Raw genomic sequence first — 25,000 nt, forward strand, 5'->3', positions numbered from 1 at the left:
CTCTACTCCCACTGGGACCGCAATCAGCCTGGTAAAATGCCAGATTACAGACAAACCATCCTAATAATCCACCCCTCAGACTCAGATTACAGACAAACCATACGAATAATCTACCCCTCAGCCTCAGATTACAGACAAACCAACCCGATAATATGCCCCTCAGATCACCCATCCTGGTAATCTGTCCCTCATCTTCAGATTACAAAGCAACCAGTTTTATAATCTGACTCTTCAAGAGTTCAAGTGTTATGTTAGCATGTGTTACTTTAGAGAGAAATTTGTTATCAAATATAATAGTTCATATAACAATACATGCAAATATATTCACATAAGGATTAAACATGTTTTAAACATTTCAACATTTTAAGATGCAGTGCCTCAGGTTACATCCAGATTAAATGGTTTCTTTGTCATTATCAGATAACCATGCAGGCCCTTGTGTCACCATGACAACCAAACCAATTGCTGGTTTCTGGACGAACAGGCAGTGTGAGGAGTCCCACCCCTTCATTTGCGAGTTGCCTAGAGATGGCATGTCCCCGCCCACACGTGCGCCAACCCCGCCCCCTGTTCAAGGGTGTGCGCCGGGCTGGTCAGGAAAGTCACACTACAGGCAGTGCTACAGGGTGAGAGCAGGCCATGTGATGCATGCTTCCCTGTTATGCTAGACCCTGCCTCATCAAGAGCATTCATGGCTGTGATGGACAAAGGAAATGCGCTGACAAATCGCGGTGGTTCTTATCGTGAGCAGTCCTCATCTGTCTTACGTGATCCCGGACTGCGGCCGTTTTAACGGATCCGCGTGATTACCTGTCAGAAGAAAAATTGGTTTTTGTTTGTTGCAAAGATGTTCTCCAAGGATATGTGTAAAACACCAGTTTAAGAAACCCAGCTGACTTCAACAATTTTATATACATGTTTTAGTCTGTGTGTGGGTCTGTGTGCATGTCTCCCTCACCCGTTAGCTGTTCACGGTGGACTACGTGCACAAGAAGAGCTGGTCGGCAGCGCTGGAAGACTGCTTTGCAAGGGGAGCCCACCTAGTCAGCATCCACAGTGCTGACGAGGAGATCTTCATGGCCGAGTACACCAAGGGCAGGACGCTGTGGATTGGCCTGAGCGAGAACCCCTTGGAAGGAGGTACATCACCGCCCGCCTCCTTCTCGCATGCCGGTCCTTGCGGCGTGCCTCAGCCATGTAAACGGGAGAGTGAACCGTTCTCCCAGAATGCACCATGGAGCGTTATGCACGCTATGCGCTGTCTTGTAGTTTGCCACGCTGCCCTATGTTGTGTTCAGAGTCAGTCCCTTGCTGTTTTAGCAGGTTAGTCCCACACCACAGGTGGGTAGAAAGTTAACGTGCTGTCCAGGGTTTTATTCCAGATAACTGGAGTTGCTAATTAGCTCAGGAAAGCAGGTAGAGTCAATTAATGAGTTAACAAACAAAATCAGTTGGTTGATACAAAACCGCAGCAGGTCTTTGACGTTTTAACAACCGCGCTGCTGCACAGCTCCACCTAATCCTAAAGAGCTCCCGGACAGACATCACGGCACACGGGACACTCTGTATCGGCTCGAGCAGTGGAGTTCAAGACACCAGGAGATCTACAGTCCTGCAGACTTTAACTCCGGCTGAACAAAGCCATCGGATGGATCCGGTTAATCCGGCCATCGGATGGATGTCTGCATGTCGGATCCAGCTGCGTGGAGTGCTCTCTCTACAAGAAGGGGGAGCGTTTCCAGCACCAGGCTTGGTTAACACCTCTGTGCCAGTCTGTACTCTGTGCGGTATTGACTGGGTTTTTCCCATAAAGAATTGCATCCTTGGTTTGCTAGGTTACGTGTGGAGTGACGGCTCGCCCGTCACCCACACCAACTGGGGTTTCGGAGAGCCGAATAACCACGGAGGCCGGGAGAACTGCGTGGAGATGGTTACCACCAACAACGGCTCATCCTACTGGAACGACGTCAACTGCGACGCCCATCAGGACTGGGTGTGCATGATCGCCAAGGGCAAGACTCCCCTCGAGCCTTCAGTGGCACCTTCACCTGTGCCAGGTACCTGCCCGTGAAACTACCTGTGCAGGTGGTCATGAAACAAAACAAAAAACAAATACACACAAAAAACAAGATTTATTCTATCAGAATTATTTTGATCAAGTTTCCTGTTGCTTCCTGTTGTGGTACCACTCATCTCCTTCAGCAGGTAAAATTCCTTGATTGTGTTCATACATGGTCTTATTTCTGATTTTTCCTTGATCTGTTAGTCACGCCTTTCTAGTGGCACCTCGGGCATTGCGGCTCACGTGCTGTGGATTCTCTTTGGCTCTCTTGCAGCTCCCGACTGTGGGACAAACCCTGGCTGGAGGAAGAACAACGGCATCTGTTATTACTACAACGATACGGACATCGTGGACTTCTTCACGGCCGCCATGAGGTGCTACGCCGAGAAGGCCCTGCTGGTTTCCATCCTGGACCAGGACGAGCAGACTTACGTCGTCTCCATGGTAACGGTCACAGTCATATGCCTTTGGATTGAACTTCCTCTAGCAGTGCCAGCGTATAGGAAGAGCAGCGGCTATGCGTGTGGGGGATTTTTTTTGTTGTTGTTTTGTTTTGTTTGTTTGTTTTTAGCCTTTGTTTATCGGAGAAAGACCTTTCGGTCTAGTTCTTGTGACACTCTTGCGTGCAGTTAAATTGTAGATTATTTTATTCCGACAGTAGGAGCATGTAAGCACTGATGCATGTATGGCGTTCCCACGCAGGTAGGCACGGGAAGGGTTGCGGATGCATGGATTGGTATGCGGCAGGTCGGCGTGGTAGGAGGGGAGTATGTGTACGTCCGTCCCTCGTTTCAAACATTCCCCACACACTCTGGATAAGTAAGCAAACGTGCTGTATTGCAGGTGTTGTCTCCCCCCCCATGCAGGTGGTTGGACTTTTCCCCTGTGACATATGTTCACTGGGCTCCGGGAGAGCCCAATAATGCAGATGGGGAGGAACAATGCGTACAGATGAAGAGATATCCAGGTACAGTGAGCGCAGGTGGTTGTTGATGTGGCAGTAATGTAGCTAGTGTGATTGTTAAACAGCAGGGGTACCAGTCACACTTATTCAGTCACTGGACTATTTTGGTTTTATTTTCATTCTCTTCTGTGGGTAATTTGCGGTGGCCATCTGCTGTTTGTGTGCATGTCTTCCTTTAGGCTCCTGGAATGATGCTAACTGTGGCAGAGCCAACGCAGGATATGTGTGTAAGAAACTCCCAGGAGATCACCACACTCCTCCCCCCCCTACCCGCCCGTGGGAGGGGAACTGCCCCAAGGGTAACCACACCACACCTCCACCCTGACCCCACCTCTTCACTGCTATCTGCATTTATTATAGAGTTAGTATTAAACTTTCAAAACACTGGACAGATAACTGACAGATAAGTCTGGTGTAGATATTAATCACATTATTAACTGCATTCATCTGCGTAAGCATGTTGCTTTGTATGAATTGCAAACTACAGTCATGGAAGGCCACATGTTAGACCCTGTAGGTCTCCACTTCACAAACGCATTACCCACACTTAGTAAGGGTCATAAACCCAAGGTGAGCTCTGTTATGACTGCAGACTTGGTTCAGGTGCGCTTAGAACCGAGACAGAGCAAAGATGTGGACAATGATTATACAGACTGGAGTTAGCCCCGGCTTCAAAATAAAAGTCCCTATAGTAATGGCTAAAGCTGAGCTATGTCACCACCCCACAGGCTGGCTGCGATTCCAAAACAAGTGCTTCCTGTTTCGAGGGAGGGTCGGTCACCACGAGCCGCACGCGAACTGGACGTACGCCCGCGACTGGTGCCGGGAACAGGGCGGTCACCTCGCCGTCATCGATGACGTCAACGAGAATGGCAAGCATGCAGAAGGACACGACGCTGGCCTCTGTCGAACAGGCCGTAGCTTTCTCATCCATACAGGAGTTCCTGCTGTTATTCTGTTCTGTTTTAAACCTTATTGGCTAGCATAACCTTCCCTAGAGGCCATAGATTAAGGCATTTACCTGGAATGAATGGACCCCACCCTCTCTCTCTCTCTAGACTTCGTGGCTAGTTATCTGCGGGACATCGCCCATCACGTGTGGATCGGTTTGTCTGACCGGCTTCACGAGGGCAAGTTTGCGTGGACTGATGGGACAAGTCCTGTCCTCTTCACCAATTGGGCAGAGAAAGAACCCAACAACAACGATGGCCAGGTGGAACGCTCGCTCACACACACACACACACACACACACACACACACACACACACACACACACATACACACACAAACACACACACAAACACACACAAACACACACACACACACAAACACACACTCACACACACACACACACACACAAACACAAACACACACACACACACACACACACACACACACACACAAACACACAAACACACACCTGTTAAAGCTACATTTAAGAGATGATCTGTTGTAGGTAAAACAGCAGCTGATGATAAAGTGCTTCACACAACTATTAAAAAAGGGAAAAAACAAGATGAATCATTTTAAAAAATCCAAATGTGTCAGTTTGATCATATCCATTTGATCACCCTTAGTTTGTTTTGTCTTATACAGTACATTAAAATAGTAAACAAAAGGAGAAACACAAGTCATTGTAAAAATGTTTTGTATAACAATATAATTGAAGCCGCTATAAAAGTTGACCTATGACCTGTGGCCTCATTACTAGGAGCACTGTGTGAGTATGACCCATAACCACCTGGTGACTGGCCTCTGGAACGACGAGAACTGTGGCGAGAAGAGAGGCTGGGTGTGCTACACCAAAAAAAGTGAGCTGCGTGTTTACACCCCAGAAACACTTACCAAACGAGTCATGAGTCAAATCTGTGTTTGATTTGCGTGCAAACCCATTCCACTGACGTTCTCTCACTTCTGGTAGACACGCAATAACGTGAGGGTGTGTGTGGCCTCTAAAAAACTGACAGGTTCCTGTGTCCACCCCGTGTTTTGACCACGCCCACATTTCCCATTTCCCCAGGCAGCAGCATCCCAGCTCCGCCTCCCACGACTAGCCCCTGTCCCTCCGGCTACATCAGCTGGTATCGCAGCTGCTACAAGCTGGTGTCAGAGGCCAGGACGTGGGAGGAGGCGCAGAGCGAGTGTCTGAAGGAGGGAAGCAACCTGGCCAGCGTGGACATGAGCTACGAGCAGGCCTTCATCTCCGGGGCCGTGCAGCAGGCTAGCAGGGACACGTGGATCGGCCTCCGCCGCACGGTGAACTAGCGCCCCCTCCCGCGGTTGACACTTGAAGAAAGCTTGGTGGCTAGGTTTGCCTCTCAGGGGCACTAAGGTCTTGGGTTACAGTCCCTATCTGTGTTCTCCCTGAGTAGGCGTGGGTTTCCTGTTTCTTCCCACGCTCTAAAAACATCCGGCTATGTTGATCGGATACTCTAAATTGTCCTGTATGAATGTGAACTGTGTGCCTGTATGTCCAGTGATGGTTGGTGCTCTGTGCTGGTCTTCACCTCCTCCCCTTACCCTGTACCCGATGCAGTCCCCCAGGGGGCTGTGGTTTCTGACAGAGAGTCGCTGTGTGCAAATTGGCTGCTGCTTCTTAGCGGTGTGTGTGTTTGTACAAAGCTGATATCTATCTGTAAAGTGTCCATGAATCTGAGAAAGGTGCTATAATATTAATTACTATTATTATTAATAGAAGATGATCTTCCAAGCCGAATGTGTGTGATTCTAGAATTCTCTAAAATGATTCTAGAATGATACACTACTGTTGTTAGAACTGGAGGATTTCCGCACCATGCGCTTGCACCTCTAGAGGGGGGCGGGGTTTAAACGGTGCGCATTTCCTGTCCCAGGACGACGGGACCTACAAGTGGTCAGATGGCTGGCCAGTCTTCTACACACACTGGGGACCTGGAGAGCCCACTCATCACAAGGGCGAGGGCTGCGTGAGCATGCATGGCCGATCCTTCTTCATCCAGGGCACGTGGAACGACACCGACTGCACTGCCAGGAAGCCGTACCTCTGCAAGGTCACCTTCGGTAAGCCCTCTGCCGGAGGTTAGGACTTCCAGCCGTACAGCCAAAGAGAAGAGACTGTTCTCATAGAGTGGAGCAGTGATGTTAGTGTGATGATGTCATTAACACACAGCACACACGGCCTTGTAGGATATTGTTTATTTTCTATTACTGTTGTCTGTTATAGAGTTTATATGCACTTTGTACGTGTAGGCATCAGCATTGATCCCTGTATTCTAGTTCATTGGTATCTTGGACTCTAAGCTACTGTACCATACTAGGATGTATTCTATGGAGGAAGTGACGAAGCACTTTTGTAAGTCGTTGTGGATAAAAGCATCTGCTAAATGCCATAAGTGTACCCAGAACTGTCCTCACGTGGCACCCATCAGCTACATCCATTCTCCGTTCTGAATTTTGACCTGAACCGTGACCTCTGCCCTCTTCATTCACCCAGAGAAGCCTCCGCCGACGCCGAGGCCGGGCGACGGCACATGTCTGCCCGGCTGGTGGCCCTACGGCAGCCACTGCTACATGGTGTACAACGGGAAGGAGGGTTTCTCCTGGCACGAGGCACGCTACCGGTGCCAGCTGATCCGCGGGGGCGACCTGGCGTCCGTGCACAGCCGGGCAGAGGCAGAGTTCATCCGCAACATCAACTACACCAAGTACCACAACGTGTGGCTGGGACTCACCCGGGACGGCTTCTGTACGTGCACACGATCTCTCCCCCCCCCCCGCCGTCTGCTCATGCGCACGTACACATGCACGCCCGCAGTAGTGAGAGTGAAGTTTAGAACACGTCTAGCGCTCACCAGTGCAGTTTAGACAGACTTTACACAGACAGGCTCACACACCGACGGTGATGGCTGTCTGGGTTTCAGATGGGTGGGGATGGACCGATATGACTGCACTGAGCTTCACTAACTGGGCCCCGGGCGAGCCGAACGAAGCCATCCACGACATGGGCCGGGAGGATTGCGTGGAGATGTACGTGGACGGCGCGTGGAACGATAACAACTGCCTCCAGAAGAGGGGCTTCGTGTGCAGACTCTTCCAGGGTGAGCATCCCATCATCGTTGTCTCTGTCCAGGATCAGTCCCGCCACACTTTTAAAGCTGTGCTACTCAGATTAAACATCAAAACCTGATCCTAGACCTGTTAGGTTTTCTGTGTGTGTGTGATGGTAATAAAGAATAGTGCAGTGCAGTAAAATGTCATAACATAGCGAGGAAACGGATCACAGCTACAGGAACACAAGTGCAGCGTGTCCTTCCCCATCATCCTCCAACCTTTCCAGACTGCTTTTCAATCCGTTTTCTTCTTAGAGGGACATGGAGGTGGAAACACCACTAAGCCGCCCACGACTATAGACGGTGAGTTCTAGCTCATCACCGGCTGAAAACCCAACTCTGAATGTTTGTTACATTTAAAAGGGTTACAGAGGTTGAGCTCTGGTAACCCAGCGGTCCCGGTCCGGGGCTCGCCACTGCACTCACGTGCGCCTGCTCTCTCGTCCTCGCCCTGCAGCTCACGCCGGCACGATCGCAGGCATCGTAATCGGAACGATACTGGCCGTGGCGATCGTCCTGTGTGCCTTGTACTACATGTTCGTGGTGAAGGGTGTGAAATTCCGTGCCGCCGGCCTCCCCAGAAGCGACACCAAGGAGCACGTCACTGTGGTGGGTCACCCACGGGGGAGACGCCCTCTGCCCTCCGGGGGGTAGCGCCAACACTGCAGTGTTGGCTCATTAACAGCTCTTCCCCTAATTAACGAGACTTTTAGGGGTTGAGCTGAGAGAGGGAACCCGTGGTAACAGATGCTTACAGGATGGGCGTCTGAAAGCCACGTGGTCTAATGCCACACAAACCTGAGTGATGAAAAATTCAGACATAAAAGAAAGAAATACAAAAACCACACGTCTCCATGGCAGCTGTACTGCAACCTTTTCTGTCTCTTTCAGCCTGCATTCAACAACCCGAACTTCACAGGAGAATCTGACACCTGAAGACAGCGTGGATGACAACAGCCCTATACAGAAAGTGGCATCACTCAATACACTTTTAGGAATTAAAAACAATAATACATTTTAAATAATTGATATTGGAAATGCCCTGGGTTTGAAATGGATACATTTGAGCAGTAATCACCTAAAACTGATGGGGCTTTTTTTCTGGAGTTCAAATAATAAGTAATTATTGTTATTTGTAATTAAGCTGTGGTTCAGAGTATATCTGATGCATCAAATGCTTCTTGTACATACATTTATATATCTCAAAATGCACTTGAAATACCAAAAGCCAAATTAAAACCCACAGTCCCCGAAGTTGGAGCGCGTATCCCGTCTTTCCGTGCCATCAACGTCACAGAACAAAAAACAGCCAGACAAAAAGTGGAACGTTTCCCCCCAAAACTTTATTGCCTGTGAAATGTGGGAAAGACCAGCTCGTGGAGAGTGGGACGGAGGTGAGGAAAGGGAGGAGCTGAAGGCTCCCACCCGTCCTCTCCCCTCCACACACACCGGCACCGGCTGCAAAAAAACACAGCTTGGGGGAAAAAGAAAGGAAAAGTGTCAGATGAAGAAAAGGCCAAATCTCACACTCCAAACTTTACACATGACTGTACAGAACAGTATTTACATTTGCCTAATGAGGCAGAGTAGTTGGATTACAAAATAATTCTTAACCATCAGGCATTTAAGAAAGAAGTGAAGGGGTGTGTGTGAAAAGCACACGCCAAACGACCTCGCACACACCACGCCACAGAAAAGGCGCACGTACTGAGCAATTTGAGGCTCGAATCGTGGCGCAGAACCGGAGCGCAACAGAAACCAGGAGTCCCAACAACAAAGATGACAAAAAATCCATTTAGTGTACAGCTGGGGGAAAAAAAAAAAAAACAACAAAAACAAAAAAAAAATAAATATTTAATAAAAATATTACAAAACGCAAAAAGCCAGCCTTCTCTGGAGAAAATGCCAAACCAAAAGCAATAACAAATCATGTTAATAATTATAGTTCCACTTTCATACCTTCCCCAATAGCAATAAAATAAATAAACATTATAGTCATTATTTTTCCGATTCCGTGTGCAGCCCTTACGTCTCGGCATTCCTATCCAAGTTCTGATTCCTACTGAAATTCCAGTTGGCTCCTATTTCCAGTACAGGAAACCCAGGGGATGTTTCTGAAGGGAATAACTCTTGGCACAGAAGGTCCGTGGTGAACAAGTCCAGTGACAGGCTCGAGTATTCAGCCGATTCAGAACCAGGATTAAGACTCGCAAACTTTAAATCAACTCTGTGTCACCTCTCTAAACCCAAAATCAACCAAAAGTCTACATTACTGTGGAAATCGGGAAAGAGAATGGATGAAAGTGCCAGTTTAGCAAAAAAAACAAACAAAACAAAACAAAACAAACACAAACAAAACAAAAAACACTGATTTCATATAATTTGGTAACTGCTGTGTGGACAGTGTGGTTAGTCTCTAGTTGGGCGTGAGCAGAAACAGTAAATAATGATTGATCAGATTAAACCACAGACTGATTCATCAAAGACAGAAACGTGGCCAAATCATCTAGCATTCAGAGGAACAACAGACCAAATGTGGGGAGAGTCCGGCATACGATACAGCAACACTCAGCTGGAAGTCCTGAAATGTGAAGTGAACTCTGAAAAGCAGGAACAGGGAAAAAACAAAAACTCACTCACTCACTCACCTCACCCACCCACCCACCCACCCACTCACCCACACACTTATATAAAAGCCGTCAAAGAAATGGTGCCATCAGGCACTAAAATTCCAGGGTTTAAAAATAACCAGGAAAAAGGCAACATTGCAAATCATGTTTGGAAATTCATGTACATGTATATAATACATGTACCCAATAGCAGGAACACATTACTACATAAAGCTGTTTAATCATTTTCCATTTGCTTTTAACTTTCATTTTTCTTAATGGCCCCATTAAATTTTCTTCACATTTAAAAAACCCTCAGGAAGGTAACCTAGATTACTGGATTATTCGTGTAAATGCACTTTTCACCCCATGACACGGTCGTCCTCTGCTCTTAATAGGACATCAGCGTCCTGTGCTAACCAGTTCAGGATAAGGCACGTGTGTAGTGGCGTGTGGACCGGCAGTTCCCGGCCCTGCTCCTAGAGGTCTAGGGCAGTTCCTGACCCAGCCAGGGTGGGTTTGAGGAAGGTTCCGATTATCAGGATTGGGGGCGGTTAAAATGAGGGGAGGGGCTAAACTCTACAGGGCGCAGATCTCCAGGAGCAGGGCTCATGGGCACCGAGTTAGCGCGTCACCACCTTCATTAGCGTTGGGGTTCAAGTGAAGCCCTGGGTTAGGGGTGTAGGGGGTCAGAGAGGGCTTGTGGTTGTTCGTCTGCCTCCACTACATACTGATGTTGAGGTAGAATTAGTCTGTTACCTTTTAATTAATGGACAAGTACCAGGTTTAGGAAAATCAGAGGCTTCTGGAGAAACTGATCAGTTCTGTGCACCGGATGTGTTCTCTGCAAGGAAAACTAATCCGAGAACGTCGAAATTCCACAAGGACCCGCTACGGACCCACCACTCAAACACTTAAATGATGAGCGTGATGAGACATCCTACAACCTTTCGAACTGTAATCATGGAAAAGAGAATTCAGACTTTTCAACTAGAACAAGAAAGGAAGCTATACTCTGCTGGTGGTTCAAAAGGTCAATATTACATCAGACGGAGCAAAAAAATCAATCATTCAGCAAGATCAATATATTAAATCATCATAAACCAATAATAATAATAATAATAATAATAATAATAATACAGGCAAAAATAAATAAATCTCGAGATCATCGCTTGGCTTTACCACAGAAAGGAGGACCGAGGTCCAGATAAGTGGTTGTCCATGGAGGAGTTTCCAGTTCGTGACTCACAGTATGTGGAGGGGGTAGATGCGAGGCTCTGTAATGGGGACATCAGCATCTGCCCTTTACAGTGGCACCCGGCTTCCCTCCGGCAGTGATGGAGAAGGTAACGCATCTGCGCTTCAGCTTGGGAGGGGTTGTGTCTCCGAGTCTCTCTGTCCGTCTTTGGTAGTCAAAGAGGAAAAACAAACAAAACCAAACCCCACCACACTCGCAGACAGTGAACTGGTAGCATCGTTTATGCTGATATGGTGTTCATAGGAATCGACCTGGTTGGCCTGGTAGATGGATAACTCCACCCACCACCACACCAGGACACACCCTCTGCTTCTCCCTCCTCTCAGAGAAATGGCTAAAATAGAGCTGATTGGCTTCTCAGAGAACAAAGTGCAAAAGGAATGCAATGGCATTCGTCTCCCCACCCCCACGCTCCTCTTCTGCTTCTTCTCATTGGCCACTGCACAACATAAAACCATACTGAACTAAAAAGCCCCGCCCCTGGCCAGTCAGCAGGGTGATGGGAGCTCAGACTGAGGCATCCAGTCTGAGCCAATGCAGGCCCTGTCGTGTGTAGCGCACCAGAGCAGCCATACTGGAGGTTAAGCTCAGCTGGCCCAGAGCACGGTCAAGCTCATGCAGCAGGCCTGCAGGCACACAGGCACACACACACACACACACACACACACACACACACACACACACACACACACACACACACACACACACACACACACACACACACACACACACACAGTGAAACTGCCTTCTTTTATCCAAATCTAGGACCAGCTCCACCTTGCCACAAATTAAGAGAAAGACATCATAACTGTTCTCAGATCAGAATCAAGGTGCAATTTCCAACATCTGCAAGCTCAATATACACCAACACAGGTGTTACAGGGCTACAATACTGCCCTCTGGTGGCCAAAGTATCAAACACTTGGCTAATTTAATATCAGAAAATTCAAAATCAAACATTTGCAGACTTTTGATACATTAGTGCCTACTATAGGTATAAATATTATATTTAAACAAACACTAATAAAGAATTAATAACTATTAAAATAATCTTAATAAATTAAAAACAAACTACATAACATTTCAGTTCAGTTTAACTGCTGCACAGCCCAAAGAATTCATGACCTACCACTTCCTTTCCGGGCAAGCTCATCGGCCTGCTCCCACGTGTCATGAGCACTGAGGAAGAGGGCGGTGATGTTGACGTAGGAGCACGCCATCTGCTGGACGACCTGGGGAATGGCCACAGTGCTGCTGCCGCCGGGGTTGGAGGCAGCGCCAGAGCTAGCAGAGCTGGCCGGGGACGGAGTGGGAGACATGGGAGAAGGAGTGCCCATGCTTCTGAGAGAGAGAGAGAGAGGTGGTGAAAGAAGCGAAGAATAAAATGGAAAATTAAACACCCTCTTAGAACACTCATTCATTCTATACATACAGTCTCCTTGTCAACAACTCCTGATTATATCCACAAACTCCACACACACCCAGCAGGCAGACTCAGGAAGGACTTACTTTGAGATGCAGGGGGAGGGAGCATGCACAGTCTTTGAGTTCTGAAAGAAAACCACACACACACACACTTGAATGTTCTGTTGTATATAAGGACTTGGAGACTTGCAGGCCAAGCAGAGGTAACAGATCTTACCTTGAAATGATCGGTGAGCATGCGCATGTACTTCAGCGCAGAATCGCGCTTACAGCGGAACATTGCCATCTGCAGGAGAGACTGGCAACGCATGCTGAAGACAACGAACAGGTGATGTTACACAGAGCATACCACCACCATGTCATTACAACCAAGCACATCATTACATTAGACACACACACACGGGAGAAAAACTGTTTGTATGGACATTTTTAAAACGTGTTAATATCCTGGTACGTTAAGGATTTAGTCATGTGTTCAGGTATCAGGTTCCCATTAAAAGTTCGGTGGCGTGTTCACTAATCAGATTCATGTTAAAGGTTCAGTAAGTGTGTTCAGTGATCAGGTTCATGTTAAAGGTTCAGTAAGTGTGTTCAGTGATCAGGTTCACATTAGAGTTACAGTAAGTGTGTTCACTAATCAGATTCATGTTAAAGGTTCAGTAAGTGTGTTCAGTGATCAGGTTCACATTTAAAAGTTCAGCAACATGTTTTAATAAGATGCCAGGAAGTCACAGTCACGGGTATCACAGGTAAACAAAACTCTGTGGATTGTGTTTGGTTTGTGATTTGACAGACACCCACCAGAGCACCAGGAAGTCCCGCTCAGAGGCTGGAGCTGACGGCTCAAAGTAGTTCTTCAGTTTCAGAATAAATCTGGGGAGGGGAGGGGGGGGGGGTAACGTGAGAAAAGTCCGACAGACAGAAACCTGTTTGCCAAGATTATGCAACAGGAGATCATGTTACAGGGTAGCATAAGGCAGGTCTAATCCCAAGGTTAAACTGAACAGCTGGCTTTACTCCTAGAGTCTGCGCGTGCACCCTCCCACCCAACTGCAGCAGGAATCCAGGGGAATACACAATTTCCAGAGGACTGGCACACTGCCATGTTGCTGAAGGGCATACAGGAACAGGTGTGTAAGAGCTGGTCTGACACACGCACACACATACCTGATCAGGTCTACAGTTTCTGAGAACATGGTGTATGCAGATTTGGGTGTCTGGGGATCCGTCTCCATGGCGATTCCACTCTCCACAAAGGACATAGCAGCGTCTAGGTAGCTGAAGGCTTTTCCCATTTTATCCAGCTGTGAAGGGCGGAGCCAACAGGTCCACACAGACACACAGAGAAACACGAGTTATTTAGTTATTTTTGACAGGTTTAATGTATACCAACATATAACCAAAAAGAAAAGGAACTAAAAATTTTAGTTTTTTTTTTTTTTGTTGTTTTTTTACAGTTTCACATATACCTTCATTATAAACAGCTCAACACTTTTCCTTCATAAACCACTAGTGTAAGAAGTGTGGAAACAGTAATGGAGAACCAATGAGCGAACGCGCAGGGTCAAAGGTTACCGTGGCATCGGCTTTGTGCTTCAGTTTCTTGGCTTCCTTCATATGGTAATCCACCGAGTACTGCCTGCAAGGAAAAATGCTATAGATTCATAACTGTTACAGAATGCAGCCTGAACATGGAGACTAAATCCGAGTATGAATACAAAAGTACTAAGTGAAGGAAGCAGCACCCAGTAATATTACACGGTAGTGCGGTAATAGTGCAGCCTCCACAGAGCTGGTACTGGGTTCTTTAATCAGATCTATGAAAACTCTTCTCACTTGTCATCAAACTGGAGCAGGGGTCTCTCCGTGGCAGGGGCGACCCCGGAAGCGGTTGGCCCCGGGGCGGACGCATCGTTCTGCGCGGCTGGGGTGACCCAGGAAGCGGTCGGTTCCGGGGCAGGTGCATTTCTCTTCATTGTCTTCTGCGATGCGACAGGGCGAGAAGAAAACAAGCGTGGAGAAAACGACCGTAAAAGGTTTCAAATGACCGTTGGGACGCAAACGCACGGAGGCTGTCCGAGTCGCCGGTTTAACCGGCACACAGCAGCGTGAAGGATCTCGCGTCCGGAGCGGGGTGGTTTCTACCTTGTGGCTCTTGCTGTGCTGCTCTGGCTTGCCTCTGCCCTTCCTCCTGTGCTTGCCTCCCGGCTGGCCGCCTTCCTCCTCTTCCTCGGGGCGGCGTCTGCGGCCCTGGGACGAGCCGGGAGGATGAGGAGCGGGCGCGGGCGCCTTCTTGCTGCTCTTGCCCTTCTTCAGCCTCTCCTCCGTGGTGGTCTTGAGCGACCTGCCGTGAGGGGGCGGCGGGGACATGTCAGGTCAGAGCCGAGAGCCTGCACTACGCCACTGCTCCAGACTACAGCAGGTACTTTCCTTCCCCGAAAACACACCCGGCCCTCAACCGCTCGCTGCAGTCAGGTGACCAGGCTGGCATTGGGAATCGAGCTTACCATTGGTCAGTTTAAAAGAGGAAAAAAGACGGAAGAGAGAGTCACATGACCCAGCCTAAGCGCTACCGCGGGTTACATTGCTGGGGAACCCCGCCACTAGCACGTTAGCGTAATGCTAACCAGACGTAAATCGTGTTATTATCAGTTCAGCCCAGGGCTTCCAGTACAGTTGGGTGCTGCCAGTTAAACCCTCTCACAGATCAGAGGCGTTTAAAATCACAGCCCTCACAGTCCAGCTACTACAAGGCGGCCAACCCTTTTATGTTCATCTGATGGTTTTTTCCCCCATGTCTATATGGCAGTGTGGAGCAGTATGGGTAACACAGGTGGTGTGTAAACAAAGCCATTGTCAGAGATGTAGGGCGTGCAGGAAGCGAGCCTCACTGGGTTTTGCCAGAGCAGTGCTGGGAGGAAGACGACTGCCTGCTTGCGCTCTCCGGTTTCACCTTCTTCCTGCACACGGGCAGCTGGGTGTTCTCAGCCTGTGAGAAGTGACACACACACACACACACACACACACACACACACACACACACACACACACACACACAGTTACAACACAGAGGCTGCACAGGGCTCAGAAGTGGCAGTTAAACTGAGGGATAAGCCTCTGTGGGAGTTACCAACAGGACAACTGTGCCTGGTGTGTGTGTGAGATAGCAGAAGAGGGTGAGAGACAGAGAAAGAACAAAAGGAAGAGAGAGACAGAATAATAAATTTGGTGTTTGTCAGATGTTCAAATTCAGCCCTTCCACAGTTGCTGCTTCATCCATCTAGAGATTCCCAACCCAGCTATAGATTCCCCTCACAACCAGAAATTCCCAACCCAGCTAGAGATTCCCAACTAACATCTTTTGGTAAAATTTGGTAAAAGCAAAAGGCTTTTAGATCAGTTGTGCTGAAAGTGTTTGGAGATTTGGTTTGATTAGGTTGTGCTTGGACCACACACACCACCTACAGGTTACACAAAAGAACAGCAGCCAACAGGAGCACCGGGAGGCACTGCATGTCCCCGGGTAGACACAATGCTGTTTATGGTTTCCAAATGTCCCAGATTGTCTGGGGGTGTGTGGCATACAACAGCTGGAGAATCACAGTGTTCGCTGGGGTCAGTCACGGTCAGTAACCCTAATCTGCCCGTCATCCTTCCACGAGGACGATGACAACCAACCTCAGCACCACGCACGAAACGACACAAAAAAAATCCCACACAAAATTACAAACAAATCCTGGCCAAACGCATCAAAAGTCTAGCTCTGATCCCCAGGCAGCCCTGCCTCCAGCATAAAAGCTTTCGGTGAGACATGTCCCGGCTTCGGCCTGATCAGCTAACTGGGCTAACGCAACACACAGCTAGCAGAATTCTTTAAAAGCTTAAAAACACACATTCGTGTGTTTTCAGGAAAGTCAACATCTGAGTTTTTCAAGGTGTGTTCCCAGGGGTGTCTGGTAAGGCAGTGTTCCACGGTGACAATCAGGGAAAACCAATCCATCAAAACTAAAGTTGACAGCAGACGGCAGGAATGTACCCCTTCTGTACAGATTTAAGCACATTTGACCACAACACACTCAATCGCCCACCCCCAAACACTGGAATTACCAGTATGCTTCTCAAATGGTTCACCTCTTATATTCCTATAAATCACACAGTCATCCTTGGTAAACATAAATCACACACAGGTACCATCACTCAAGGTGTTCCCCAGGGATCAGTCCTTGGCCCACTCCTGTTTGTTATCTATATGCTGCCCCTTGATCAGTCTGTCTGCAGACATGGTCTTCATTTCCACTGTTATGCTGATGACACTCAACACCAAGGCTGACACCACCTTACCACAACACCACCTCCTGTTTTACTCTCTTGTATCCAAGATTTCAAACAGTGGATGGACAAACTAAAACTAAATCCTAACAAAACAGCAGTTCTGCTTAATGCTTCCAAATCCAAAATCTAACAATACCGATTGGTGTCTTGTTCAAATCCTTCTCCACAATTAGGAACCCTTGGTGTATTTTCTGAGTCTTCACTCGCTTTTGAACCCCACATCAATTCACTGGTTAAAAAGGTCTTTCTCTCCCCCGCAATATCGCCAGATTTATGAGAGCAGGACACGGCAACCAGCATTGACGTACGGCTGCCGTCCCAAATCCAGCTGTACTGCAACTGGCATCTGCCACCACGGCTGCACGCGAGCTAGACGTAGCGGGCAGGTGCCTGGCACTCCACACACTGCTCTGGGTAAGACGCTCCCTCACAGGTCATAGCTGTGTACGAGGTCCATTGTACTGATTATCAACTGATTGTTATATTACTGGTGAGGCCTCAATATCAGCTAACAGTGGAAAAAAAGGAACCAACAAAACCAAACTCGCCAATCTGTGGAGTCTCGCTGGGTTAGCAGACAAACGTTCGTGCACTTTCAGAAGGGATTTGCAACACACACACACACACACACACACACACCCCTTCATGGTTTCCCTCACATATGCAACCACAGTGTCATTGTCTAAGCTCAGCAAGACTGCAGAATTAAAAGGATAATCGCACCATCACATGCATAAACTTGCAGTGTTTGGAATTTTGTGCAAGGCGTGTTCAGACAGACAGCAGGGTGCACAGCAGTCATCTGGTGCCTTCGCCTGAAACCAACCCGTGCCAAACCCCAAACCAAACACGCCCTACACACAGTGCTTCCCAGAAGAAGTAAAGGGCAACTCACAGGTCTCTTCTTGCCCACTCTGCCCGTAGGGTGGGGCTCCTTCTCCTGCCCTGCTTTCTGGGGCACCGCTGCCCTGTTGGGCTTGGCAGCTTTGGGAGGCTGGGGCACTCTGGAGAGCTGGCTGAGCTCAATCTTTACCAGCAGGGCGCGGGACGTCCCTGCCGCCGCCCTGGACGAGCAGTCCCTCTTCCCGTCTCTGGCGGGCGAGCGTGTCCGGATCTTTTTGGAGCTCTTTACGGGCGCGAGCGTCTCGGTCCACACGCCGCCGGTGCCGGCTCTGCTCTTGGCTGGAGGGGAGCGTGGGCGTTGAGAGGCTGGGCTTGGAGACGGGGCCGGCTCCACCTCCTTCCTCTCCTCCGTGGTTACGGTGGCCTTAAGTGGCATGTCCTCTCCCTCCTTCCTGTCCGAGGGGGCGCGCTTGGCTTGCCTGTGGCGGTCCGATTTGCCGCCGCTCTTCGTCTTGACCTTTGGCCTGTCCGTGAAAGCAGATTCCTTATCGCGGGCCGTGACCGCCACGCTCTCCACCCGCAGGCCGCCCTGCGGGTTCTCCGGGAGGGGCGGGGCTTTTCTGCCCTTCCCCGGGTGTTTGGTCCCCACGGTCTTCCTGGGGCCCACCTCTGCGTCACCACGGGAAGCAGGGGGTTTGTGAGCAGCAAGCTGGCTCGAGACCACGGGCTCCATCTCCGTGGTAACATGGCTGAGCCCGGGCTGTGGCGCAGGGGCAGTATGGGAGTTGTAGTGCCGTTTGCTCCTGGGTTTGGAGTCTTCGGCCAGGTGGCTGTGGGGTTGCGGCTTGGTGTCTGTAGTGGTTTTGGGGTCACGGCGCACGGCTATGTCGTCATGGTTCTGGGAGTTCAGGTTCTGTTGGTTCTCCTTAATCCAGCTGATCAACTGCCAGCTAATGTCTTTAGTCCCCTCTGCCTGGTCGGGCACACACACACACACAGTGAGACACAAACAGAGGAAATAAAACAGATCACACAATAGCAAACGCCATCAGAGGACGCCTGCTAGCCAAAATTACATCTATTTAGCTAACAACGTACTAGTGTACAAAATGCAAAACTACTGGGATTGTAGGTGAAGGCAGGAGTGGAATAACTAACACACACGAACAGAAGGTGTGGATATTAAACACATTAGATAAGCATTAGACCCAGCCACAGCAGTACCGCAAGTGTGTGTGTGTGTGTGTGTACGTACAGCACAGCTGACGGTTTAATGCCACCCCTTAGGAACCTTTTGGTATTGCCCACTCACCACCTCCTCTGTTTACATTTCCACCTTTGTTTGTATGACATCAATTAGTATGTGAAACACTCAAGCAACACTTAAGCCAAATTACTACATTAAACCAAATGGCCCCCATAGGGCAATACATTAAGAGCCCTCAACATTCTCTCTAAAGTGCTTGGTGACATCTTCCCTCATTTCTCTGCTCCTAAGGAGGTTTTTTTCTGCAGTGTACAGCAGACAAGGAAACAGGAGTTTGCTCCTCCACACATGAACGTGCGACAAGCAGACGTGTCTTCACAGACGAAGTGCACCACCTCCGATGTGGTGCGTGTGCGCGTGCGTGCCTTCACGGGTGGCGTGCTGCTCCTGACGGTGTGAGAGCTCTCCTCAACGCCGCTCCTGCTGTGCTCACTGCTTTCGCTGTCGGACTCGGAGACCGAGCTGCTCTCAGAATCGCTCCCAGACTCCGGGCCACTGGAGGGCGCTGGTGCAGCAGCCCCGCCGACGGCACACGCACTGAAACGCACAGATGAAGTAAAGCTGCATATTCACTCTGGACAAACCAGTCGTCCTTAAGTGTTTAATATTTCTACACAGAGGAGACGCAGTAAATACCCAAAGCTTTGAGGGGCCGGCCTGCCCTGTTTCAGAACACTTACGGATATATTTTGACCAGCACTCGTATGTTGTCAGCACATTTCTGTTTCAGTGCCGATGTTGACATCACGCCTGCCAAGCAAGCTCTGACCGACCTGCATCTGTAGCGGTCAGTTCATCAGTCGCCCTATCTTACGCTCAAGAGCCGTCCCTACGGACGGATCCGGCAGGTGCAGGCGGGCTCGTCTGGGGGAGTTCACGGCTAAGCGTGTGACTCAGCATGAGCGTGCCACACCTACAGGGGTGGGTCTGCACATGCTCACACAACACTGGCTAAATGAGCAATGAGAACAGCTGCAGTGAGTCACACACGCTTAGCAAGAATCACACACTTTTACATACATATATAGATGATTTTATATATATATGTATGTATGTATGTATGTATGTGTATATAGTCAGCCCACTAGAGACTGTGACTCCCCCCCCCCCCATCCCAAACTGGGGAAATATCCTTTGCTAGGTCCATGTTCTTTAAACCAAACAGGGTACCCACTCACTCCTGACAACAGACTCAAATTTCATCATGTCTCTCATTTGTTTGGTTTTTGGTTCTTTATCTACTTTTAGGAATTGTGCGACAATCTGATGAAGTTTTAGGTCAAATTTTTGAGAAAGAAAAAAAAAAAAAAAAAACCAAACATACACCTTCTAAAGGGTTTTCAGGTACCACTAAGTATGTAATGTTGTGTATCTGGCACATGTGTCTTCCTGAGGTTCTACAGACTTATGAGTAGTGGTGCTGAAGTCAATGACTCCATTGTGTTGGATCTGGACGGAGTCCAAACTCTGCAGGACAGCGGCCCTGTACCCTAGAGAAACTCTAGTTCTCGCTGGACGGCTTCTCCCTAAGGTATCCAATCACAGGCAGCACCTCAGGCAACTCCAGCAGACGCAACCAATGACAGCACAGCAGACATGTAGCACCTCAGAGCTGTCTGCTGAAACCCCCGAACAGATGGGCTTACTTCTCTCTCCCTCACACACACACACCTAGATATATTCTCTCTCTACCCATCTGTCTCTCTCCATCCCTCACTCTCTCTCTTCATTAAGCTTGACATGCCCAGAGTCATTTACAGTACTGCCCAAGAAGTCTTAAAATGGAAACAAACCTTTGCAATATAAGAACAGCAACTAGCACGAAAGTGAAGGAAGTAGAGATGAGAAAAGTAAAGAAATGAAAACAACAAAAAATAAAACAATGAAATAAATGTGTTTACATACAAACAGGGACTCTCCCCCTACCTTTCACCAAAATCCCTTCCATCATATAGATGTGTGGCCACATCAATGTGCTCTGGGACACACACGCGCACACACCTGATATTTACATCTATTGAGCGTGAAATATGTTAAATATGCTGACTTGTGAATTCAACGAGAGTTCATATGATGGGGTAAAAAGTGACATGACAAAACAAAACAAACCCATGATAAACAGAAACAAAAAGGCCATGAGGAACGCTTCCAGGGGTACGCAATGACCCGAAGATGATTCTGTCTTCTGGGTTTTCACGAAGCATGAAGTCCAAACCTTTCTTCAACAGCTGATGAACATGTGCATGAAAATTCCAACCAGGACCAGGTTGCATCTGCTATGCTCCCTGTAACCTATTCCACCCTTCAGCCTAGGGACCGTCACATAGCCGCCACACTGGTCCAACGGTCTGCCTCCTGGGAACGTACCCTGGATATTCCCATCTACAGTAAAGCTGCATGGTCACTTCACATCTGCACGTGTCCCCAAACTGGCCAGGCTCTGTGCAAACCTTAGAGACAGGACAGCCAGACCTTGACCCACAACAGCCTACGCGGTCACGATCGACGCCGATCAATAAATAACGATCAATATTAGTCAAGCAATTAGTGTTGGCCTGAGAGCAAAGGGAGGCGTTCAGCTTAAACAAGCAGACAGCTCTGTAGGCAGGCCCATACAGGGAGGGGTGTGTGTGGGGCAATAAAAGAAGATTGATTGTATCCATATCAACGAAGGGCAAATTAGAGGGAAAAGAGGCAGAGAGAGACGACATCCTCTTTTTCCCGACTGCTATATTCACGTTAGTCAGCTCCGCCTGCATCTTTCTCGCTCCCTTTCTCTCTCTCTCCAGTGTCTTCGGCTGTGTGTGTGTGTGTGAATTTAGCTGAAATTACATTTCTTGTTCCTGTGATGTACACAAGCCATAATGTCCTCTTTGGTCTTATAAGGCAGAGGAACCAACGGAAGACGCTGCCAACAGTACTACTCACCCCAAGGACACGCAAGAATACTCACACTGGATCTGCCACACACGGGGGCAAGGACACTCTGGAAGATGGTTCATGATGCTCTACACACACACACAAAACAAATATAATGAAAAGATTATTTACATTGAATAAAACAATAACCCAATGACATTAATAACCAAATGTCAACACTATACTACCATTTAATAACTATGCCACATTAGAAACCAGCAAAACAACCAGAAACCATCTGCACCAAAACCCAGAAGTGAAGTGAGAAATAAGAGTGTGAAAGAGAGACACAGCATGATGGGTTGTCTGTGCATGCGTGACCACAAAACTGGGGTCTGTGTGAGAGAGAGAGAAAGAGAAGGGCGGACACAGACAGACATTTCAGGTCGTCCGTGTGTGTGTGTGTGTGTGTGTGTGTGTGAGAGAATGACGGGCCTGTAGAGCACCTCTCAAGGCCATTTGTGATTGGTCAGGTATGAGAGTGGGCGGGACCATGCAGCACCTACATGCTAGGCTGTGCGTGTTTAGCAGGTTTTAAATTCTAGTTTAATCCCTGTAGTTACTGTGAGATTGAGCTCAATCTCCTGGTTTTATACACCGGAGACGTGTTGGCACATCCAGGTGCCGTAAACCAAGGTCTGAAATGATCAGTTCAGATGTGATGGAGTTGTGCAAGTTTGCCTGTTCCACGTCACCACACACACGGCTGCAAACGTGGAAATTCTTAAAAGTGCAATTAGAAGCAATACCCAGAAGTATACACCCATATGCTGTCTCACACACTCCCACACACAGACTTACTCTGAGGCTGCTGGTATCCTGAATGTACGTGGGTCTCCTGTTACAGAAAGAAGAAAGAAGAGAATGTTCCATTTATCATTATGAAGAAAAAAACAAAAACAAACAAACCCAAGAGTACAGGAAGCAGCACAGTGTTCAGGCCATTAAACAATTCTGGCATGCTCACAATACTCCCAGTCCTACAGTGCTAACACACGCACGATGTGTGCATCTCGGCTTAAAACCCTTACTGAAGGAGGTATGCACACTGTACTGAGCTTAGACGTGTCCTGCAGTACAGTACCAGACACACTGTCTGATCCAGTGAGGATCAACACTGAACCGTCACATTCCAACACACACGGGCCAAGCGTTTATCTGGAGCGACAGGGACAGACCAGGATGCTCTCGGCAGGCCATCAAATACAAAAAAAAAAACCCCACACACATCTTTTATTTAACTACTATTATTTGTTAGAGGGCTTGTGTGCATCTCACACTCCTACAGTACTAGGATCACGAAACATGGATAACACCATCATGAGTAAAGAAGCAGGAAACATTATAATGTATTAAATGGGAATTCTTATACCTGCACCAGTTCAGGGCAAATGGCACTTAAACGGAACTAAAACGTATTTTTGTTCTACTCTGTGTTAAAAGCAACACACGTTTAATTGTGATGCCTGATCTACGACATGTAAATTTAATGAATGATCTATTAACCTATCTATCTGACACTCAATGCAGTTCACATATAGATTAAAGGTGTAAATTTGCTTTTAAAATGCTTGAAAAGGTAAAAGTTTTGGTTATTAATGTCGGCATCAGCCACAACAAGGTGCAAGTTGACAGTTATCGTATTCAAGAAATTCCAGACTGGTGCATCCCTAGTTATGATGCACACAGAATTCTCTCGTGATTTATAGAGCCGACTCGTGATTGTAGTAGATGGCCACTAGGATGCCCCTGAGCGAGTGCTCGGGGTGAGATTGTGCAATCTTTAAAATCTAAATTTAGGTCTCCATAGAATTTGCTACCACAAGACAACACTGGACACGTTCGCACGCTACCGGGACAGGCGGCTGAGACGCCTGTGTGGGAACGCGGTGTGTGGGAGGGGTACTCACACTGCGTTAAGGGCAACGCTTACATAAGCGTCACTCCAAATAAGGACCACCCATTTTTGTAAGGGGAGACAATCTTGCAAATTACAAGGAGTCATTTACTGGACTTTTGAACAGGATTCACATATCAGATGGGTTTGTTGCGTGAGCTGAAAAGCCAGACAAACCCAGATAGAAAAAAAAGCAAACACACACCTTTAGGTTCTCTGGGCCTTTAACCTTCCATATAGCGTGCAACCCCAAATCAAAGACACACAGACAGCCTACCTCACCCACGACAACCCTCAGGCTGTATCATGTGACCAGTCTCTCTGAATGCCTTCATCAGTGCACTTATTATTGACATAATTCTTTAAATGTATTTTTAACAGAATTTCTATTCAAATGTAATGTTAACTCATTTTCTAATACTGATTATATGAAATAGACTGATAATGGGAAATGCAGGTGTGTGCACGTGTGCGTCTCTCTCTCACCTTGCTGGGGAAGGAGAATTTGGATAGCTCTGCAGCGCTTGGCGTGTGAATGGCCGTTAGTAGAGGAGGCCACGAATGGGTCATTTCCTGTGTGTGTGTGCGAGCACACAGAGAGATTACAACACAGTATAGAGTGCACACAAAAGGGCAATCCATTCTGCATGCTGCCTCGACACAGGACATACAGGGGACAAATCATACTGGCCCATTTAAAACACCAGAGACAGAGACAGAGAGAGAGAGGCCGAAAGACAGACACCAATTTTAACGCCTTTGCAGGGATTCATGGGACCAAGACCGAAAACTTTTCCTAAGAGCAGATGTAGAGTGACGGGATGAAGGGTGAGGAGAGTTCCAGAGAAAACTTTCTGAAGATCTGTAGTGAGCCTGGATGAAGTGGACAGAGGTAGAGAAAGAAGAGGAGATACAGGAGGGGGTGGAAGTGCACACTCACCCTCAGAATGTCCTCGACACAGTGCACCTCACTCGACAGCGCCTGCAACTGAGAACATCACAGTGAGCAACACGGCCAGACACAAAACGCAGAGAGGAAGGGGAGAGAGAGAGAGAGAGAGAGAGAGAGAGAGAGAGAGAAAAAGCAAAAACAGCCCGTGTGCGCGCGCACGCGTGTGTGTGGGCTTGAGGTAGACACCTACAAGCATGTCTGTGTAGTAAGGCATGTTCTTTCTTAACCACTCGTGGTCTGTAGTATTTCAACTTTCCTTCAAGCTTGTTGCCTCCATCTCTCACATGCACGCAGCCCATTCCAGTAAAGTGGATATAAATATCAGGTTACACACAAATCACCCCACAGGCACACAGCTCGAATTGCACAACTAAACCCAACCAA

At 48.1% G+C, this 25,000-nt stretch overlaps 2 protein-coding genes across 8 annotated transcripts in view; one reads left to right on the forward strand and one right to left on the reverse strand.

The window, feature by feature from the left end:
- The window catches only part of LOC113586287 (uncharacterized), a 27,514-nt gene extending 19,220 nt beyond the window's left edge, over positions 1–8,294 (forward strand). The window contains exons 33-50 of the mRNA XM_027024291.3: positions 1–31; positions 421–626; positions 966–1,140; positions 1,836–2,057; positions 2,337–2,506; positions 2,765–2,835; positions 2,929–3,029; positions 3,206–3,325; positions 3,755–3,898; positions 4,085–4,239; positions 4,738–4,837; positions 5,047–5,282; positions 5,879–6,065; positions 6,499–6,750; positions 6,926–7,102; positions 7,370–7,417; positions 7,572–7,723; positions 8,006–8,294. The exon at positions 1–31 is cut by the window's left edge and continues 121 nt beyond it. Coding sequence (XP_026880092.3) covers positions 1–31; positions 421–626; positions 966–1,140; positions 1,836–2,057; positions 2,337–2,506; positions 2,765–2,835; positions 2,929–3,029; positions 3,206–3,325; positions 3,755–3,898; positions 4,085–4,239; positions 4,738–4,837; positions 5,047–5,282; positions 5,879–6,065; positions 6,499–6,750; positions 6,926–7,102; positions 7,370–7,417; positions 7,572–7,723; positions 8,006–8,050 — 2,592 coding nt within the window. The 3' untranslated portion in view covers positions 8,051–8,294. The remainder of the gene's footprint in view (positions 32–420; positions 627–965; positions 1,141–1,835; positions 2,058–2,336; positions 2,507–2,764; positions 2,836–2,928; positions 3,030–3,205; positions 3,326–3,754; positions 3,899–4,084; positions 4,240–4,737; positions 4,838–5,046; positions 5,283–5,878; positions 6,066–6,498; positions 6,751–6,925; positions 7,103–7,369; positions 7,418–7,571; positions 7,724–8,005) is intronic.
- A 143-nt stretch (positions 8,295–8,437) lies between these two features.
- Positions 8,438–25,000, reverse strand: part of aff1 (AF4/FMR2 family, member 1) — a 32,655-nt gene continuing 16,092 nt past the window's right edge. The window contains exons 4-20 of one of the 7 annotated variants that reach the window (XM_081720006.1): positions 24,605–24,652; positions 24,151–24,237; positions 22,569–22,605; positions 21,802–21,856; positions 19,184–19,385; positions 17,634–18,554; positions 15,298–15,395; positions 14,552–14,750; positions 14,243–14,388; positions 13,982–14,045; positions 13,574–13,710; positions 13,208–13,279; positions 12,624–12,717; positions 12,491–12,531; positions 12,111–12,319; positions 9,800–11,607; positions 8,438–9,762 (exon numbers count right to left, since the gene is read on the reverse strand). In XM_081720006.1, the coding sequence (XP_081576132.1) occupies positions 11,489–11,607; positions 12,111–12,319; positions 12,491–12,531; positions 12,624–12,717; positions 13,208–13,279; positions 13,574–13,710; positions 13,982–14,045; positions 14,243–14,388; positions 14,552–14,750; positions 15,298–15,395; positions 17,634–18,554; positions 19,184–19,385; positions 21,802–21,856; positions 22,569–22,605; positions 24,151–24,237; positions 24,605–24,652 (2,529 nt within the window). In that variant the 3' untranslated portion in view covers positions 8,438–9,762; positions 9,800–11,488. Of the gene's footprint in view, positions 9,763–9,799; positions 11,759–12,110; positions 12,323–12,490; positions 12,532–12,623; positions 12,718–13,207; positions 13,280–13,573; positions 13,711–13,981; positions 14,046–14,242; positions 14,389–14,551; positions 14,751–15,297; positions 15,396–17,633; positions 18,555–19,183; positions 19,386–21,801; positions 21,857–22,568; positions 22,606–24,150; positions 24,238–24,604; positions 24,653–25,000 lie in introns of all 7 variants that reach the window. The other 6 variants (XM_081720008.1, XM_081720007.1, XM_081720005.1 and 3 more) reach the window with 6 other exon arrangements.

This window comes from Electrophorus electricus, chromosome 8, assembly GCF_041902795.1.
Source record: "Electrophorus electricus isolate QZ-2024a chromosome 8, ASM4190279v1, whole genome shotgun sequence".
Lineage (NCBI taxonomy): Eukaryota > Metazoa > Chordata > Actinopteri > Gymnotiformes > Gymnotidae > Electrophorus > Electrophorus electricus.